At 44.7% G+C, this 18,874-nt stretch overlaps 1 protein-coding gene across 28 annotated transcripts in view; it reads left to right on the top strand.

Annotated features, from left to right (window-relative positions):
• Nucleotides 1-18,874, top strand: part of Neb (nebulin) — a 195,811-nt gene that overhangs the window by 151,933 nt on the left and 25,004 nt on the right. For all 28 annotated transcript variants that reach the window (XM_076569469.1, XM_076569465.1, XM_006974275.4 and 25 more), the window contains 12 exons: nt 3,123-3,227; nt 4,931-5,035; nt 5,412-5,516; nt 6,144-6,248; nt 6,337-6,447; nt 7,068-7,178; nt 7,902-8,003; nt 8,113-8,217; nt 13,530-13,640; nt 14,199-14,303; nt 14,996-15,100; nt 16,543-16,647. In XM_076569469.1, the coding sequence (XP_076425584.1) occupies nt 3,123-3,227; nt 4,931-5,035; nt 5,412-5,516; nt 6,144-6,248; nt 6,337-6,447; nt 7,068-7,178; nt 7,902-8,003; nt 8,113-8,217; nt 13,530-13,640; nt 14,199-14,303; nt 14,996-15,100; nt 16,543-16,647 (1,275 nt within the window). The remainder of the gene's footprint in view (nt 1-3,122; nt 3,228-4,930; nt 5,036-5,411; nt 5,517-6,143; nt 6,249-6,336; nt 6,448-7,067; nt 7,179-7,901; nt 8,004-8,112; nt 8,218-13,529; nt 13,641-14,198; nt 14,304-14,995; nt 15,101-16,542; nt 16,648-18,874) is intronic.

Below are 18,874 nucleotides of genomic sequence, written 5' to 3'. Positions count from 1 at the left end.
AATGTGAAGGAAAAGTGCAAGCAGATCCAGAGGGACAAAGTGCAGTTAGAGGGAACTTAGTGACCGAGCTTAGCCGGGGCAGCAAGACAAAGCAGATCCCTGAAGTTTGGGTCAGAGAGAGATGTGTATATTGGTCAGGTCAAAGGTCAAAGGCAACTCCACCAGAGCCAGGAATAGGCCTGCTCATCTTGAGATACTCCCGAGGCAGAGGTAGGCGGGTCTCTGTGAGTTCTACACCAGCCAGAACTGCATAGTGAGGCCCCTGTCTCGAAAACAAAAGCAGACAATAGCAACAAACAGCAGTGTCCCACGGGTCAATGATTTTTGCTGGGAAACAGTGCAGGCAAAACTGATCAGGGTGACCCTGGGACAGTCATGGCAGTTAGGATGGAGATGGGCACAGCCATGTGAAGCTGAGTCCCCAAAGAGCCACACTCGCACAACTGACAGCTGATGGTCATTTGGCTTCTGGGTAAACGAGGCCCCTTCTGTGCACCTTCTCCCCATGGCCTGGCATCTAGCAGTGTGCTCCCCGGGCTCCAGGAGGCAGAGAGCCGAAGCTTCAAGGTCAGTCAGGAGTCGTTCCTAGAACTCAGATATCATTTTCTCCTTATCTTTTACACACATTCAAGAGATGTGTTCACTTGCTGTCACTGAGATAAATTCCCTTAGGAAAAGAAAGTTTTATTTTGACTCATGGTTGGGCCTTTCCACTCTATGATTGATTGGCCCCTTTCCTTGAACCTGGGTGAAGGCATACCCCATGGCAGAGGTGCACAGCAGGGCAAAATTACTGACCTCTTCATGCCTGAGATACAAAAGAGGAAGAGAAAGGAACTGGAGTCTCACTGTCCCCTCTGAGGACCAGCTACAATGGCCAGAAGACATGCTGGTGGGGGGCAGTAGAAACTACAGGAGGTGAGGCCACCTTTACTACCTCCCAGAAACACCTGCGGCTGGGGACCAAGACGTTAGCATATGAGACTTTGGACACATTCTAGATTCAAACTGTGGCACGTGATAAAGCAATGGTCACTAGCTCTGGCTGAGCAAATAGCAAAGCCACACTGCAGGCCAGCGTGTGGAAGAGCTCTCCCTGAGGCCAGTGTAAAGACAGAATGCAGCATGGCCCAAGTGCCCAAACCACTCTAGCAGCCTCATCTGCCCTGAGAAAGACGAACTCGTCCTTCGGTTCTCATACTCTGGATTTCAGGAGATACTTGGCTGTAGGGTATGCTAGCATTTGTGAGGCTGGACAGGAGCGTTGCTACTTTAAGGCCAGGCAGGGCTACAGAACAAGATCTGTTTCAAAAATGTAAACCAAACCCAAACCAGAGATTTGCTTTGCTTTTGTAGTTGGAAACCACTGTCATTCTTGTTGAAAAAAGATTCACTATTTATTATTTTTAAAATGTTTAATTTTCTAAAGCTCAGACTGGCCTGAAGCTCACTTTCTAGCCCAGCCTGGTCTTGAACTCACAGTGACTCCCCTGCCTCAGCCTCCCAAGTGGCATGAACTAACATGCCTCACATAGATTCAATGTTTTAAATAACTCTGGCTATGTACACTTCTGGACACATACACACATACACATACACACACATACATATATATATACGTATATACATGCATATATGTGTATACATATACATATATATGCACACATATATACATAGATGTATGTATGTGTGTGTGTATACATATATGAGCTGAGGCAACTGTTCTGTGTCTAATCCACACCCCAAAACCTTGATTATTGCTGTGCTCAGGGGTGCATTGATAGATGAATAAATTTGCCATACTGTTGACTATGAGTCACCATGAAAAACACTTGAATATTCAATACATTGGTTGAGAAGGTGGAAATTTGTAAAGAGCATCTTTGCAATGTGAAATCTGTTCAAATAAGTTTAGATGTTACAAACACAAACATAGATGATCATAAGTATCTGTCAGGTTGAACCCATATGGGAGCAGCTTGCTCCCTGCAGAAAATTGAGACATTTCTGCATCTATTTCTTCAAATGCTTGTTAGAATATGCTGGGGTTGGGCACTCATTTCGGGCTGGAGAGATGGCTCAGAGGTTAAGAGCACTGGCTGTTCTTCCAGAGGTCCTGAGTTCAATTCCCAGCAACCACATGGTGGCTCACAACCATCTGTAATGAGATCTGGCTTCCTCTTCTGGCCTGAAGGGATATATGTAAGCAGAACACTGTATACATAATAAATAAATAAATTTAAAAGAAAAAAGAAAAAAGAAAAGTACTCATTTCTAGGATTTCCTCCTAAAGTCTTAATTAATACAGTAGGTCCATAGACAAGCCCATAATGCAATGGTTCTTGTGGTAAATATAGTAAGCCCCACTACGGTTCCTTGCCTTGGAGAAGTTCATGCTACCATGATCATGTTGCACCTGGGATCCTTCCCTGACAATGAGTGAAAATGACCAGATTGCATCCTAGGCCCATCGAATTTAGGAAAAACAAAAGTAGATAGAAGAAGCTAGAAGTCCCAGGTTCTAGATAGAGGAACTACTTGTTAGGCCTCTGCCATTCAACCCAGTTACCAAAACTCATGAGGTATGGTTCTAGACCCCCAACTGTGATGAAAGGACCTTTCAGTCCATTTGCCCCTTGGGTGTTTATGTGCTGCTCACTGAGTAGGAGACAGTAACTGGTGCAGAACCTTTGCTTTGAAGAGTTCAGCGTAAGACAGAGCTAGGCAGGTAAACAGCTATGCTGTGACCAGAGAGCAGGAAGGATTGTGGGAACACAGGAGGAGGGCAGGCCTAAACGCCTCCTAGAGGGCAGTTTTCAGCATGTCTGCAACAGGCTTTCCTGATGCAGGAAGGTAAAGTGCACCCGGAGTGCTGCCAGCTCACAGTTCCGGCCCCCAGCAGCAGGAGGAAACCCTGTGGCCACACTGCTGACCACACTTAGTCTGTTCTGACATGTCTGAGTAAGAAGACCCATCTCTTCGTAGCTGCATATTCTCTCCAGAGCAGAGACTCTCATAGGGAGCATCATGTGCCACCATCACAGTTCTAGTTTCTTCGTTTTTAAAATGTTTAATTAACTCCCTAGGGAAAACATTAACCATGTCACTGTTTCCTCTCATAGCTGAAATATAAGGAAGTTTACCAAAGAAATAAATCTAACTGCACCATCAAGCCAGATGCTGTTCATATCAAAGCAGCCAAAGATGCCTACAAAGTCAACACCAATGTAAGTTCAAGAGTTCCCCCACAAGCCAACCTTAGTCTCTTTCTGCTGCTGTCCTAGAATGCCTGTGACTGGGTAACTTACAGAAGCTGATTTAAGTTCTAGAGATAGGGAGGTCCAAAGTGTGATAGGAGTATCTGGCATGGCGTCCTCTCGCTGCCTTAGCTGATGGCGGGAAGCAGAAGGGCAGGAGAGCAGGGGGAAAGACGGAGAGATGACCTGCACACTCCTGCAGCGTGAGCAGCAGCGCTCCTAGAGACTCTGCCTTCGTGACCACATGGCCGGCTGAAGGTCTTAGCTCCTCCTACCCTCACAGTGGCAATACAGCCTCAACACGAGTGTTGGAGATGGCCGCAGCTGGCCATTTGAACCATGGCAAGCGCCGTAGGGATTTATCCACTTCAGCAAGTGCGTGGCCTTTCGCGTCTCTTCATGAGACGAACCTCTGCCTGTCTGGATGAAAAGCTCTGCTCCAGGAAAACGAGTCATGAATGACTCTTCATGAAGGAGCCTGAAGAAGAGCAAGGGGGCCTCACCTAGGTCACACGTTACCTCTATGTAGCCTTTGTGAGCAGCTAAAACCTGGCAGTTAATTCTGAAGTGAAGGCTGCGTTCTGCAACGTGCTTCAGCATCTTTCATTCTTTGCCCCGTGCTCTCCTCCTGCCTGAGCTCTGGTATCTGCTTCTGGAGGAGGAAACAGAGTTCCTAGCTGCTGTCAGGTCACTGTCTGGATCCTCCACTTGATTAGCTCTTCCCTGCATTGATGCATTGCTTTAGCTGGCACACCCTGAAGGCTCACCCGCAGATAGAGCTCCATGAATTAGATGGGCACCAACTCTTAAAAATATATAAAAGAGTGTCATGAAACATTAGCAATCCATCTGACTCTCATTTATTCCAGAAGCATCATTTATTGGGGCCAGTAAACTAAGGTGTTAGGTTTCTTAAGGATGACTGTCTTAGTTAGGGTTCCTATTGCTGTGAAGAGACACCATGACCATGGCCACTCTTATAAAGGAAAACATTTAATTGGGGTGGCTGGCTTACGGTTCAGAGGTTTAGTCCATTATCATCATGGCCGGAAGCAAGGCAGCATGCAGGCAGACATGGTACTGTAACTGAGAGTCCTTACAACTTGATCCAAAGTCAACAGGAAGTGAACTGCCTCACTGGGCATAGTTTGAGCATAGATGAGACCTCAGACCTGCCTCCACAGTGACACACTTCCTCCAATGAGGCCACACCTTCTAATAGTGCCATTCTCTTTGGAACCATTTTCTTTCAAACCACGACAATGAGTTAGTGGGCCATAAATAGGGAAATAGATGTGGGAAGGAAATATAGTGAAATAGACACTGTGGAATCTGGGTGGTGGTTTATGTAGTCTCTGTCATATCCTAGCCACCTTTACAGAAATACCTGTAATTTACTCACAAGTTAATAAGCACCTGACTCTGAAGGTGCTGAGGGTGGACAGGCAGTCAAGGTAGATTATAGAATCATTTAACCTGGAGGTATTTCAACGCTTTAGCACTGATCTGGGGGCAAAGATGTCAATGGATGACCTGAGTGGCTGACAAGCTGAATTTCGTGGGGGTCCTATGAGCTGTGATTTGTGGAATGTTAAACTGCAGGTGTCCACCTGTGCACTGCATGTATTTGTAAACTCGGGCTGAGTGTTGTCTCTCTGTCACATTGCAAACAGCTGGACTATAAGAAGCAATATGAAGCCAACAAAGCCTACTGGAAGTGGACGCCTGACAGGCCTGACTTCATCCAGGCTGCCAAGTCATCCCTACAGCAAAGTGATGTAAGAGCGGGGGCAGCATGTGGTTGTTTCGAATACGCACCGTCAGGGCACCTGCCCCAGCTGGTTGGAGGTCCAAGTGGAAGGACATCTGAGGGGAGGAGAGAGTTCAGGAACCAAACCTGGCTGTTGAGCCTGTTCTCTGACGACTGGGCCCAGGCACCGAGGGCTCAGGGTCCTGAAGCCTGAGAGGGGTTGGCTGGGAGAGCTGAATGCTGGTCCCGGTCCTGGCCCCTGGGCTGGAAGAGATGAATCCAGCATATGGGAGCAGTGAAAGGCCAGGAAGCCCCTCCCTTTGCTCTGGGAATGATTATTCCCTCTACAGACTCCTCTCTGGTCTACTCAAATGACCTGCTGCCTCTGCTTTCTTCTATCACAGTTTGAATATAAGCTGGACCGAGAGTTTCTCAAGGGCTGCAAGCTTTCTGTCACTGACGATAAGGACATGGTGCTCGCCCTCAGGAACTCCTTAATAGAAAGTGATGTAAGTATCCAGCCTTCTACAGTGTCCATCTATCCTGACTCAAGGCCATCTTTTGCAGCAATAGTCCCCAGACATATCCAGGACAGGACAGAAATCCTCTCTGTAGGAGCTTACTTGTGGTCCTGCCCTCAGTGGCATCAGTGATAAGCTGGGGGGGGGGGGAGGGGGTGACCTGTAAAAGTGCTGATGAGCCCAGGACTGTTCTTGGCTTATACTGCAGCTGGCAGTTCACACGGCACAGACTAAGACTCGGAAGATGTGGCAGGATTCTGTCCAAGACCTTAAGTTTTTTCTCTGTAGGAATCCTGTTCTTCCTACCATGCACTTTCCACATCTGTAAAGGAAGAAAGATCATGTTTCCAGGGCTGATGGGTGCCAAATGACATATTTGAGAATGCTTTGGACTAAGGGCAAAGATTTACTGAGAAATTTTCATCCTTATTAAAACCTCAACTTGAAAGTTGTCAGGAAAAAAAAAACATATTTTCAACGAGCATCAAATCCTTTATTGTGTGCCTAGTCGGTATTATTCTCTCAGATATTGTTGAGGGATTTGGGGGCCGATTGAAAATGTGCGAGATCCTCAGAGCAAGTAAAGAAATGCCTCCCCGCTTTCTACTCCCACAGCTGAAATACAAAGAGAAACATGTTAAGGAAAGAGGAACATGTCATGCTGTGCCTGACACCCCACAGATCCTCCTGGCAAAGACTGTCAGCAATCTGGTGTCTGAGGTAACCCACCCACAGCCCATATGCTTCACTTCCGTCTCAGGCTGAAGCCCCACGCAGTCCTTAACAAGCTCTTTGTGGATTCCCCCAGAACAAGTACAAGGACCATGTTAAGAAGCACCTGGCCCAGGGCTCATACACAACGCTGCCAGAGACCAGGGACACAGTGCATGTCAAGGCCGTGACCAAGCACGTCAGTGATGTAAGTGGCCAGCCACAGAGCTCTCGATGGCAACCTTGAATCAGATCAAAGACTGGCACCTTCTTGCTTACAAATGCCTTCTTTCATATATCCGCACCCTTAACCTGAGTACCCGTATATGAATCCTAAACTCCAGTTTTTAAAAATGTATTGGTATTCCAGTCATGGTAGTTGTGGCAGACAGAGGCTTTGCTTCCTAGCACATCAAGCAGTGTAAGGCATAACTAATGTTAATAATGGGCGGGAGCAATGCCAATCAAGAAGGCCTCTGCTACCATTAAACAACTGTATAGTTTGAGAGCTAAAATCTCCTTGTGCACCTCAGTAATCTCTGCCCGCTGCACCCTGCTCTTAGAGCCAATAGTCATATATTTTAAAGGTAAGAAAAAGGAGTAAGCACCTAATATGATTGAATTCAGTTCTCCAAAGCTTGCTGGGTGGTTCTGGTGTTGGTTCCAATAGAGAAAAGACAGGGAGGAAGTAGATATGACCCAGATATCAAAGTTCCAACTGATACCATGATGGGGAGCCATGGATTTTCCTGGAGATTTCTCAGATTCTTCAAATAAATTTTTCCCTCACCTTCCTCTGCTCACATGAGTAATTCTGATGCTGTTTAGACAAATTACAAAAAGAAGTTTGTCAAAGAGAAAGGGAAGTCCAACTACTCCATCATGCAAGAGCCTCCGGAAGTGAAGCATGCCATGGAAGTGGCCAAGAAACAGAGTGATGTAAGTTCCTTCTCAGCATCCCAGTGTTGTGTGATATTGTGTTTGTGTTCTGACAAATAATGCTTGCCTGGAGATCAGAGGGTAGAGCTAGCCACTAGTTAACCATGAAGGCCAGACAATGGTGGGACACACCTTTAATCCCAGCACTCAGGAGGCAGAGCCAGGCGAATCTCTGTGAGTTCGAGGCCAGCCTGGGCTACCAAGTGAGCTCCAGGAAAGGCGCAAAGCTACACAGAGAAACCCTGTCTCGAAAAACCAAAAAAAAAAAAAAAAAAAAAAAAAATCAGGAGTTCAAGGCCACCCTTGAACCAGACTAAAAGAGAAACAGAGCCTGGCTGTGGTGGTGCGTGCCTTTAATCCCAGCACTAGGGAGGTGGAGACAGGATCTCACCCCCATTCAGTCTAAGGATTCGTAGAGGTAAGGAGTTTCCAGTGGCTGCTGCTCTGCTTCTCTGATCTTTCAGCTCTCACCCTTGATATCTGACTCTGGGTTTTTATTGTTAAGACTAATTAGGTTTCATCTCGATTCATCCCAGAGGATCATTTGGGACTGTGGACCCTTAATGAATGCATGTTCCTACTCTAGTGATTTCTCTAGCTGGTGATTTTAGAAGTACAGTGGTGGATACTGGCTTGCTTTTACTTACACAAATGTTTGTATTGAGTGAGGACGTTTCAAGATTCTGTGTACCTCAAGTAACCATTTCCTTCCCCCAAATAAAGGTTGCTTATAAAAAAGATGCCAAAGAGAATCTGCACTACACCACAGTGGCTGATCGGCCGGACATCAAGAAGGCCACCCAGGCAGCCAAACAGGCCAGTGAGGTAAGAGTGTGATCAAAGTGTCCCCGGCACCCAGTGTCTACTGTGAACAGGAAGAACAGGTATGTGTCACCACAACCACACTGCCCACTTCGGGTTTTCTCTGATCCAGGTGGAGTACAGAGCCAAGCACCGCAAAGAAGGCAGCCATGGGTTAAGTATGCTCGGCCGCCCAGACATTGAGATGGCCAAGAAGGCAGCCAAGCTGAGCAGCCAGGTAATGGGGAAGGGCAGCAGTGACTCCAGTGTGAGATTTAAAAAACCGTACAGTAAGAAGTGGTTCCCAGAAAGAGCAGTTCCCCCAACTAGAAGGACATGGGCTCTTAAGCTGCACGTATAGCACTTTGAAAAGTCCTGAGGACCTTGACTCATTTCCTGCTTGCCACGCTAGCTAGGCCTTCCAGTCTTCCACATCTCCATTGATAGGTATGCATCTGGCTGCCTGTGCATTTAACTGCTCTCATGTGACAAAGGGGACTTCTTCCCAGGCAGTAAGATTTATATCCAAGTCTGCTTATACCTGGGCACCTCTGAGAGACTTGGTACTGTGTAGCAGTCATGAATCTCTAACTTACAAAACCCAACTGTGTAAAGAACCCTTAGTCTTTCATTTAACACACTGCTATTGAGTGCCCCAGCTAGGCCATCGCTGACGAGGGGTGAGCAAATGTCTTCAGATTCTTGTCTCTGCAGTGAAATAATTACAATCTAGTATGATGAATGTTAGATCAAGGTATACACGGGGTGTTGGGGAGAATGCCTCATTTCAGTAGACTTTATATTATTGAGAAGACAGACTTAGAAATGTGCTGCCCAAAGCCAGCTGCCACATATTTCCTCATTTCTCTACAATGCCTCCAATTTACACAAGTTTTCAAAGTTCAGCTCAGAGAGCTATAGTCTAACACTAGCTCTCTCAGAGGACAGCCTTTGGCTTATCTGACTTCAGGTCAAGAATATCTTCTTTCTCCTCCAGTTTGGAAATCCTGCCTTCGTCTTCTTCACTGTCCATTATCTTCAACTACTTGTTTGAAGAAATAGCTTTGGGATTCATGTGATTGTTGTATGTACCGACCTCCAGAAATACCAAACATGATATTATAAACCAATGATATCAAGTTATAAAATAAGACAACAAGTTGGAATTATTGAGACAAAAGGTCAGGTGACTGCAAACAAATAAATATGATTTTTTTTAGTAAGTGCCAGTACTTAACTTACTGGGCCAAGGTTACCTGACAGGGCCAATAGGAAATGAATCTTAATTGGGTATCGGTTGGAGGGGTCGTAGCAAGACTGAGACTATGACAGGTTTATTGCAAGCCATCAGATTTTTTTTATACATTTATCAGAAGCAATAGAGGTTTTTAGGATCAATGCACTTGTAGTTGCCAGGATAAAATGATGTTTGCAAGCTATACAGGGTACACAAGATCAATGTCTAAGACTAATTGTCCAGCCAAGCTTCTGTATGCCTCCCTGACTTCTAAGGAACAAAGAGACACACAAGTGGCATTCACTGCCTCAGGGAGTACCTCAGTTTTTCAGGAACTAAAAGGCACACTGCCTCAGGAGCCATGGACCCTCACCTGAAAAACCTGATGCATTCCTCTCAAGGAATCTAGAACAGACCAACTCCATGATTCCTCATACTTATATGCAAATTTTCTATTCAATATTTTATCATAAATTAATGGAATCATATGACCACTTGAGACCAAAACATAATATGACTAACTTTTTAAAAAACTATGATCTTGTAGTAAAAAAAAAACAAGAACTTACAAACATAAAATATTCTTAATGTTTTTAAATTTCCAAGGTTATACAGTTATCAAATATTTTAATACTAAAACTTTGAAAACTTAAGTTTTTGAACATTGAGAGGCCCGTAAATCCTATGTAAACTTAAATCCTTTGTCATGAAGAATGCATCTCACCTGAACTCTTTATGAGCTCATCTCCCTGACTCACATTATATGAAAGGCTTGCTCTTTTGATAGTGTTTGATAGTGTCCTCTGTAGCCCCTGGCCAAGGACTTCAGTGTTGGGTGGTCTCCCCATGCTGATTTGCTGTCTTGCTATGTACCTAAGCAGAACACCATGTCAATGCCATGTATGTGGAACATAACACATGCAGCCATGATGAGGCAACTTAAGATTCTCATCAGTAATGTAAGAATGATGCCAGCAAGGCAGCTTCTCTGGCTTTCTCATTTTCTTGGCCTTGGTCAGAGGACTAACCAGGTCCTGCTAGTCCTGTTTAAAAAGGTCCTGTCCTTTTTTCCTGTAAACTTTGTGTTGGAACATGTATAATGCTGTGGGGAATTGTTGAGGAGAATACTTACTGTCTTAGGGTGAAGAGACACCATGACTACAGCAACTCTTATGAAGAAAACATTTATTTGGGGTGGCTCACTTCCAATTTCAGAGGTTCAGTCCATTATCAGGATGGGGAGCATGGCGGCATGCAGGCAGACACGGTGCTGGAGCTGAGAGTGCTACATCTTTCAGGCAACAAGAAGTCGACTGACTGTCACACTGAGGGAAGCTTGAGCAAAGGAGACCTCAAAGCCCACCCCCACAGTGATACATTTCCTCCAACAAGGCCACACCTCCTAATAGTGCCGATCCCTTTGGGGGCCATTTTCTTTCAAACTAACACACTTCTCTTACGGTCTCTTTTTCTTCTCAAAACTTTTCTTCTGAAACTTGGAGCAGGAAGATGCTCAAATATTTTCCTCATAGTTCCTTCATCCTTTATAAAAACAAGTCTTCATGTGAATAAATTTCTATTTAGGGATTGTTTTTTCAGTCTTTGTAAGTACCAATGTCTCATACAATGCCCTGAAAACCAACTAAACAATTAGACATTAAACCATTAAGTAGACATTAAACCATTAAATAGATGTTAAACAGTTAAAAATAAGTATTGGGAAGAAAGCTAATTTATAACCTTTTCCAGCATTGTGTGTGCAGCAGACCAATAACTGAGCCTTGTGGATTACCAGAGCCTGGATGCTGACTCTTTTTGGGCCATAGCAATACAGTTACCCCATGGTTAGTGAACAAAAGTAGGCTCAATGGTCCCGAATGCCAAGAGTATGTGTCGTCACTGCCCTCTCCACCCAGTCCAATGCCACCCTTCCCATTGCTGAAGTGCTGAGTCTTATGTATGGACACATCTTTGAAGATATGGTTGGTTAAATGATGTTAACCATTATGCTAGGCTGCATTTGCCTGGAAGCCCTCTTTTAGAGAGGAAAGGTGTTTGGGGTTGTTGTGTTAATTTTAAAAATTGGAAATTTAGGGCTGGAGAGATGGCTCAGAGGTTAAGTGCACTGGCTGCTCTTCCGGAAGTCCTGAGTTCAATTCCCAGCAACCACATGGTGGCTCACAACCATCTGTAATTCGATCTGGTGCCCTCTTCTGGCCTGCAGGGATATATGCAGGCAGAAAATTGTATACATAATAAATAAATAAATCTTTAAAAAAAAATGTTGGAAATTTAAATAAACTTGAGATTGAATGAAGAAACTCAGATGAGGCCAATGGAATGGCCGTTCCTCAGAACAAATACTGCTTCCGAAAGAAGTTACAGTCTCAAAGAAGGAGAGCAGATGGCCTGCATGTTTCTAGGTTTTGTTCTTACTCAGCATGAGGGTCTGTTTCTTCCCGTCCCCATGTGGACTGGTGCACTTTCTCTTGGTGTCATAACTGTGGTGGCCATCCCTCGTCTTCTGGGTTTCTAAACATAAGCTTCTGCCTTCTGGTCTGGATACCAGTTCTTCCCACTTTGTTCCCAGGCTTCCCTCTCATTTGGGAGTGAATTGCTTTCAGATCAGAGCCCTGTAGCAGTGCCTACATTTTGTTCCTGGGATGTGGCTTTGCTTTCCACCCCCTGTTCTGTCTTTGTGCCTGCAGTACCCTCCCATCCCCATGCATCGTCCCCTTGGCTCCCCACGGTGGATGCAGAGTGCGTGAGTCCTAGCATGTGGTGGCGTCTTCTCCCGTCTGGCAGGCTCTGTTGGTTTTAGACTTCACAGTCTCTGTTCTGCGGGGCACATCAGGCAATCAGGGAAGCACCGTGATGAAGCCTGAGGGGCACTGGTTTTAAATCTGGCAGAGGGAGGTATCCTGGTATGTGGGTGAGCGATACTTGAGCCGTGGATTTTGTGTTTTCCTTTTCTCATTGAGAGTCTCTGTGTTAATGGCGTCTATTGCAAGGAGAATCAGCAGATGGCTCTGACGAAGGCTGAGAGAAGTTTGAATTGATGAGCTTCCCTGGGTTGGGTGACACTTTTCCTGGCTAGAGGCAACTCACATATCCACTCACCCCAGAAAGGCAGCTCACAACAGACCAAAGTAATGATTGCAACAAAGTCCAATTAGGTGAACCATTGAGGTTTTTGTTTTGGTTTTGGGGGTGGGGGGTAGAGCAACCCAGAAAGCCCGCTGCAACATGGCAGCTGAAGCCCTGGGGCTCTCACCCAGCTTGCAGGCAACCCCGGGCTCAACAGTGTTCTTTCTTTCTGTGTTTGGCTGCCTGGCCTCCACCTCCACCCACTGTTATCCCTTTTATACTGTTGGTAGGGACCCTCGAGACTCTTCCCAGGTCCATCCTCCCCCCCCCAACACTCCAATGACCTTTTGTTTATCTCCTCTATGCTTCCTGGGGCAATGGCTGCAATGTAGCGAGAATCTTCCAGCCCTAAGAAGCCAACGCTGCCTTTTAATTGGTTTAACCTGTGGTAAGAGTGGGACACTAGTGAACTTCTAGACCTGATCCGCAGAGGTTCGTGATGAAGGCATCGGTTTGTTTGTCTATAAGGAAAGTTATTTGATTGAATTCTCCAGTGAGTAGCCATCTTTTTATGTGTCTTCTTGGGCATAGTGACCATCTCTTCCTTACATCCACTCCTTTGCATGTCCTTACTCTTATGTGCAATGAATACAATGAATCTTACATTCCTCATTATTCTAAAATATCTCACTTTTTCTTCATTTTAAATCTGATACTGAAGCCATTACCTCCTGAGCCATCAGGCTGGCCCCTATGAGTTAAACATAGTAATAATGATGATGATGATGATATAATCAAAGTCCTATTTTAAGATAATAATAAATTCTCCTAGCTTAACCAATTCTCACTTCTCAACATTTGACATTTACAACCCCCTCTCCATTCCTTACAACAGCTGTAAGATGTTTGAGGTGCCCAGGTAGGAAAGCTAAAATGATTCTGGTATTGTAGACAGCCTCTCTGAAATCAGCCTAAAGCCTTTGCTGCTTAGTATTGACTTACATTAGCAAGAGGAAGCCACTGATGCCTCTGGATAATATGATGAGCAAAGTCAACACTGTCCTGCATCCCTTGATACCATTCCTGATTGTTGACCCTTAAACTCTTAAAACTGCCCCACAGGGTAACAAATTGTGTGATCATTTATAACATGGGCCTATTCACTACTGTTCACATTTCCCTGTCGGATGCCTAGGGATAATCTGGATGTTTGCATTTGTTGTTAGGTTAAATACCGAGAAAATTTTGACAAAGAGAAGGGCAAGACACCAAAATACAACCCAAAAGACAGCCAGCTCTACAAAACTATGAAAGATGCTAACAATCTTGCAAGCGAGGTATGTTCTTTAATTGTGGTGAGTTGTATAACATACTGTTGGCCATTTTAACCATACTTCAGGAGCATTAATCACTTTCACAGGGTTCTCCAATCACCACCATTTCCAAAGCCTTTTAATTACCCCAAACAAAACCACTAAGCAACCCTTACTTCCCTTAGCTGCTGGAAACCTCTCTGTCTGTATGATTTTGCCTAATTTACAAATGTCATATAAGTGGAATCCTATAACATCTATCTTTGTGTCTTATTTAGTGTAGCATTTTAAGGTTCTCACCACAGTGCCAAATTAATTAGCCCTGCATCCCATTTTATGGCGGAGAAACATTTCAGTGTTCCAATATTCCAGTATATCACACTTTTGTTGGTGATTTCCATTTACCTAGTGATAGACTTGGGTTGTTTTGGCTCTCTGGCAACTGTACACAGAGTGGTTTCCTTCATAGCCCTCCCCAGCATTCATTTCATGAAGGGGTATCTTCCTGTTGTTTTCCTTAGTGCTGTTTCTAGTTTCTAGTTTCTATTTGTGTGACTTCCAGTTTTCCTCCCTCACCACCAGGTTAAATATAAGGCTGACCTGAAGAAACTCCACAAGCCGGTGACTGACATGAAGGAGTCTCTGATAATGCATCACGTCCTGAATACCAGCCAGCTTGCCAGTTCTGTAAGTTCATTCGTTGCTCTGGAAACAACTCCCTTCGGCCATTTTCGGCTTGTTTCCCCCTCTGGGCTCCTATGGTCTCCTCTCTGCTACTGATAAGATTACATTTATCACAGAATTCCCATTTGACGATATTCCTGCAAATGACGTTAACCTACCCATCCTGCATCAACTACCTACAATACCTCTTAAAATGTAAAATTGCTTCTATTTGGGTTGAGCATGTAGCTCCATAATGTTTACCCCTGGGTTTGATGCCCAGGAGAAAAAAACAAAACAAAAACAAATAGCTCTGGTCCTTGTAAGGATATAAAAGAATCGTCTAAAACAGCCTCTCACTTCAGTGATGCCTGTTCAGGAGCAGCCACACCAGGGCAGCATTTGCATCTGGCATTAGTAACAGTGCTGCATTTGGAGCTCCAGCTATCCACCTTTTGTTTTTCTTTCTTCTTTTTTCTTGGTAAGGAAGGGTGATGGGGCGGGGAGAGGGGTCTCTTCATATGGACCTGGCTGGCCTGCAGCTTGCTATGTAAACCAGACTGGCTCTGGATGCAGACCTCTGTCACCTCTGCCTCTGAGTACAGGGATTAAAGGCGTGTGCTACACACCTGGCCCTTCACCGCCAAACCTAAAGAGGAAAAACTGAGGCATTGCGGAGCCTTCCCACTGACGTGTTTTCTGCCGCTTCCCTTCAGTACCAGTACAAGAAGAACTATGAGAAGAGCAAAGGCCACTACCACACGATACCCGATAACCTGGAGCAGCTGCACCTCAAGGAAGCCACTGAGCTGCAGAGCATAGTAAGTCCATCAAGATGGCTTGCCTTCACCCAGCTCCAACTCACTCACGGTATCGAAAACCAGCATCGAGTCCTCTCCAGGAATGAGGCTTTTAATAGACATTATTTGAGAAAATACTCATGGGTACCGGGGCTTTGAATTTAGTAACACTTTGAGATTATTGTATCAATAGTATTTGTATGCAGTAGAAAAATATACATGCTGGACTGTTTGTTTAGGTTGTGACAGGACTGGAAGCATGACAGTTAATTTCCCCGAGAGACAAACCCCTGATGTGCCCCCTGATGCGGTCTGTGTCCCAAGTCAGACGACACCAGTAGATGACAGGGAATCCAAGGGGCGGGTTTTACTAGACAAGTGACATGATCAGATCCAGCTCTGGAAGAGTCTCTGGGTGTTGTAATTTTTTTTTTTTCAGAGAAAAGAACTTACTACTAACATGGCCTTGCTACCACAAAATCACTGTTTTGGGGCCCCATCAGGTATTGGCCGGGGGGCTGAGGGACTGTAGGTGCTCCCACATCCCATGAAAAGCAGTGTGTGTCCTCTTCAGTGTCCCATCATAACTCAGAGAGCTGAGCTGAGCAGGCCATTAAGGCTATGTGTAGAAGGGTCTTTTTCTGTTTCTTCTCTGTAGGATATTCTATGTGACTCCCCGATCATTAATAGCATGTTGTAAGGAGGAGATAATTTTATTTGATAATATCAAGTTTATTTGTGATTTAACCCAGCTGTAAACTGGTTTTCCTTTCAATGCCAATTTATAGTAAGAAGCTAAACAGAGATGGAGAGTGTTGGCCCAGGGGAAGTTATTTGCTTATAAAACCTGCATTCACGTGTTCTCCATCCAGTTGAGCCCACAGATCTCTGATGATAGTTCTTGTGAAAGAACTGGGGGTTTTATCAGAAATATCAACAGATGCTATTTATTCTCAAAGCACTCATATATCTCTATCAAATCTTGGCCAACCTCATATAAGGATACTTTTCTCCGAGCATCATTTCCATACATTAGTATTTCTGTCGGCTGATTGTTGCTGCTGATTCTTTTGTGTCTCTGAATTAAATCTAAACATTGTAGAGTGTATGTCTCTGGCAACATTGGTTCTCTTCCCTACCCTTACCCCATCCCCAGGCATCAACTCAAAGGTCCTAGATCTGTACTACAACAGGGAAGTCTTTTGAGTAGCAATGAGATGAGTCAACTGGACATCATTTGTCAACTGAAGGTCCTTTCCCTAGCTTAGGAGTGGTCCATTCCTGTAATCCCAGTACTTGGGAAGCGGAGGCAAGAGGACTGTGAGTTCAAGGCTAGTCTGTGATACATTGTGAGAAGCTGTCTCGGATAATATTAAATAAAGTAATAAATTTCTGTCCATAAATAAAGTCTCTGTCTAGGAAGTGACAAGCAGAGAGATATTAACAGACCTTCTCATCACTAGGTAAAATACAAAGAAAAATATGAAAAGGAACGAGGAAAGCCCATGCTCGACTTTGAGACTCCAACCTATATTACTGCCAAAGAGTCTCAGCAGATGCAGAGTGGGGTAAGTCCTGCAGAAACTTCACGCAAGGACCACACCATGAAACAATGAACACTGGCTCCAGTTACCTGCAAGTGGTAGGAGGTACAGCTTTGTAACCCATGATTACTAAAATCTTGCTCACTGCAGAAATTCTACATTTATTTTCTTTAAGATGTTTTGAGTAGTATTTGGCATACCTGTTTTGTTCCAACAAACATTTTCATAAAATTAGAAAACAATTATCCCTAAACATGAAAAGATGATATGGAATACAATTTGAATATTTCTTTGCTGGATGAAAAGTTCCCACTTCACAAGTGCATCACTGCTTTGCCATGCTCTCCACTTAGTGGGATGCCCCAAGCCAAACAAGTAGGGATCCATTCCTGCACGTCCATGTTTACTGTGGCAGTATTAACTACAGCCAAGTCAGGCAATCGGCCTGCTTGCCCATCAGCAGATGAATAGATATGGAAAAAGTCATGTTATTTATACGCAGTGGAGTTCTACTGACCCATACAGAAGGGAGTCATGTAACTTGTAGGCAAATGGATGGAACTGGAGGTCATCATGTTAAGTTAAATAAGCCAAACTTGGACAAATGTCCTATGTTTACAGAACCCAGATTTTATTTTTAAGGACATGAATGCACAGAGGGAATTATGTGTGAAGAAGACCAGGAGGGAAGAAGGGGAGAAAAGAAGGATAAAGAGACAGAGACAGAGATGTGGTGGGGATACAGATATGATCCAAGTATATTATATACATACATGAAAAATATTGAGTCAAAATGCCATATTCTTTATCATGAAAGGTGGAGATATTTTTAAACTATGTTTTTCACTTTGAACTGTAAATGGAGAAGGGAATTTTACAGGGAAATGGGCCTTTGGGGATCTTGTTCGCCTCTTCTCCATGAGGCCAATCTCCAACTATAACAACAGATGATGTTTTGTTTTTTTAAGAAAAGCAGTTTGTGGACTTTCCTGGTATATGGAATGCAGGCCATGGAAGGTTTAAAACAGGTTCAAATCATTGGTGAATCTGAAGTAAGCATTGAAGGAGTGCTTTGTAGTGCTCTCAAAACTTTTCTGGGCATTTAAAACTCCATGAAGATAAGTCACAAAAGCATGCTTCTCACATCTATTCCTGTTCTCTGTGAGAGTGATGTTATGTGTTGAAGAGATCTGGGAAGACGGGGATAACCCGTTCTCTCAACCATGGCCGAAACCACAGATTCCTATGCTCCTGTCCCACTGTTCACCTAGTCTATTCAGAGATTAAACTGACAGGCCACGAGCCCCTTGCTGCTTCCTGGAAGCCCAAGAGGACGTGACTATGCCTGGCACTGTGATGCAGGCATGGCTGCCTGGCACTGGCATGCAGACATGACTGCCTGGCACTGTAATGCAGACATGACTGTGCCTGGCACTGGGATGCAGACATGACTGTGCCTGGCACTGGGATGCAGACATGACTGCCTGGCACTGAGATGCCAGAGCCTAACAAAGGGCTGGCACAGGGTAGATGTTGACTGTTACATGAAGAGGTGGAAAAGAAGGATACAACAAGGGTGGTGACACACACCTGTAACCTCAGCACTCAGGAGGCTGATGCAGGAGGATCACGAGTCCAAAGCCAGCCTGTCACAGCTCAAAAATAAGAAGTCATGATGATGAGAAGTGCCAATGAAGATTCAGTCCCTTGGGCTCTTCTTTCTAAGTTTATCCCCTGGAACTGCTGTAAATTCTGAAATTTTGTCCACTTAAAAAAGAAAGAAAGAAAAACTAGTGATGGAGGAGCTGTTGAGATGTTGAGCTGTTGAGATGGCTCCGTGGTTTAGAGCACAGGCTGCTCTTCCAGAAGACCCAGGTTTGATTCCCAGCACCTACAGGGCAGCTCCCAACTGTAACTCCAGTTCCTGGGAAATCCAACACCCCCTTCTGGCCTAAGCAGGCAAAAGCCCCATACACATAAAAATCCAATCAAATCCAATGGAAAGTGGGACGGGACCAGCATGATGACTCAGTGTGCAAATCACTCGCAGCGCAGGCCTGACAAGTGGAGTCCCATCCTGAAGACCCACAAAACCCAAAGAGGGAACTGACTCCTGCGAGTGTCCCTGTCCTCCACACATGGCATAAGCACTGTGGTGCGTGTGTGCCCATGCTTTCACTCATGCATCACCCCCAATAATGGAAATCATAATAAAACCATGAAATGGGACAGTCTCAGGAAGAGAGTAGAG

The sequence above is a fragment of the Peromyscus maniculatus genome, chromosome 4 (assembly GCF_049852395.1).
Source record: "Peromyscus maniculatus bairdii isolate BWxNUB_F1_BW_parent chromosome 4, HU_Pman_BW_mat_3.1, whole genome shotgun sequence".
Classification (NCBI taxonomy): Eukaryota; Metazoa; Chordata; class Mammalia; order Rodentia; family Cricetidae; genus Peromyscus; species Peromyscus maniculatus.
This window is presented reverse-complemented; position numbering and strand designations above follow the sequence as displayed.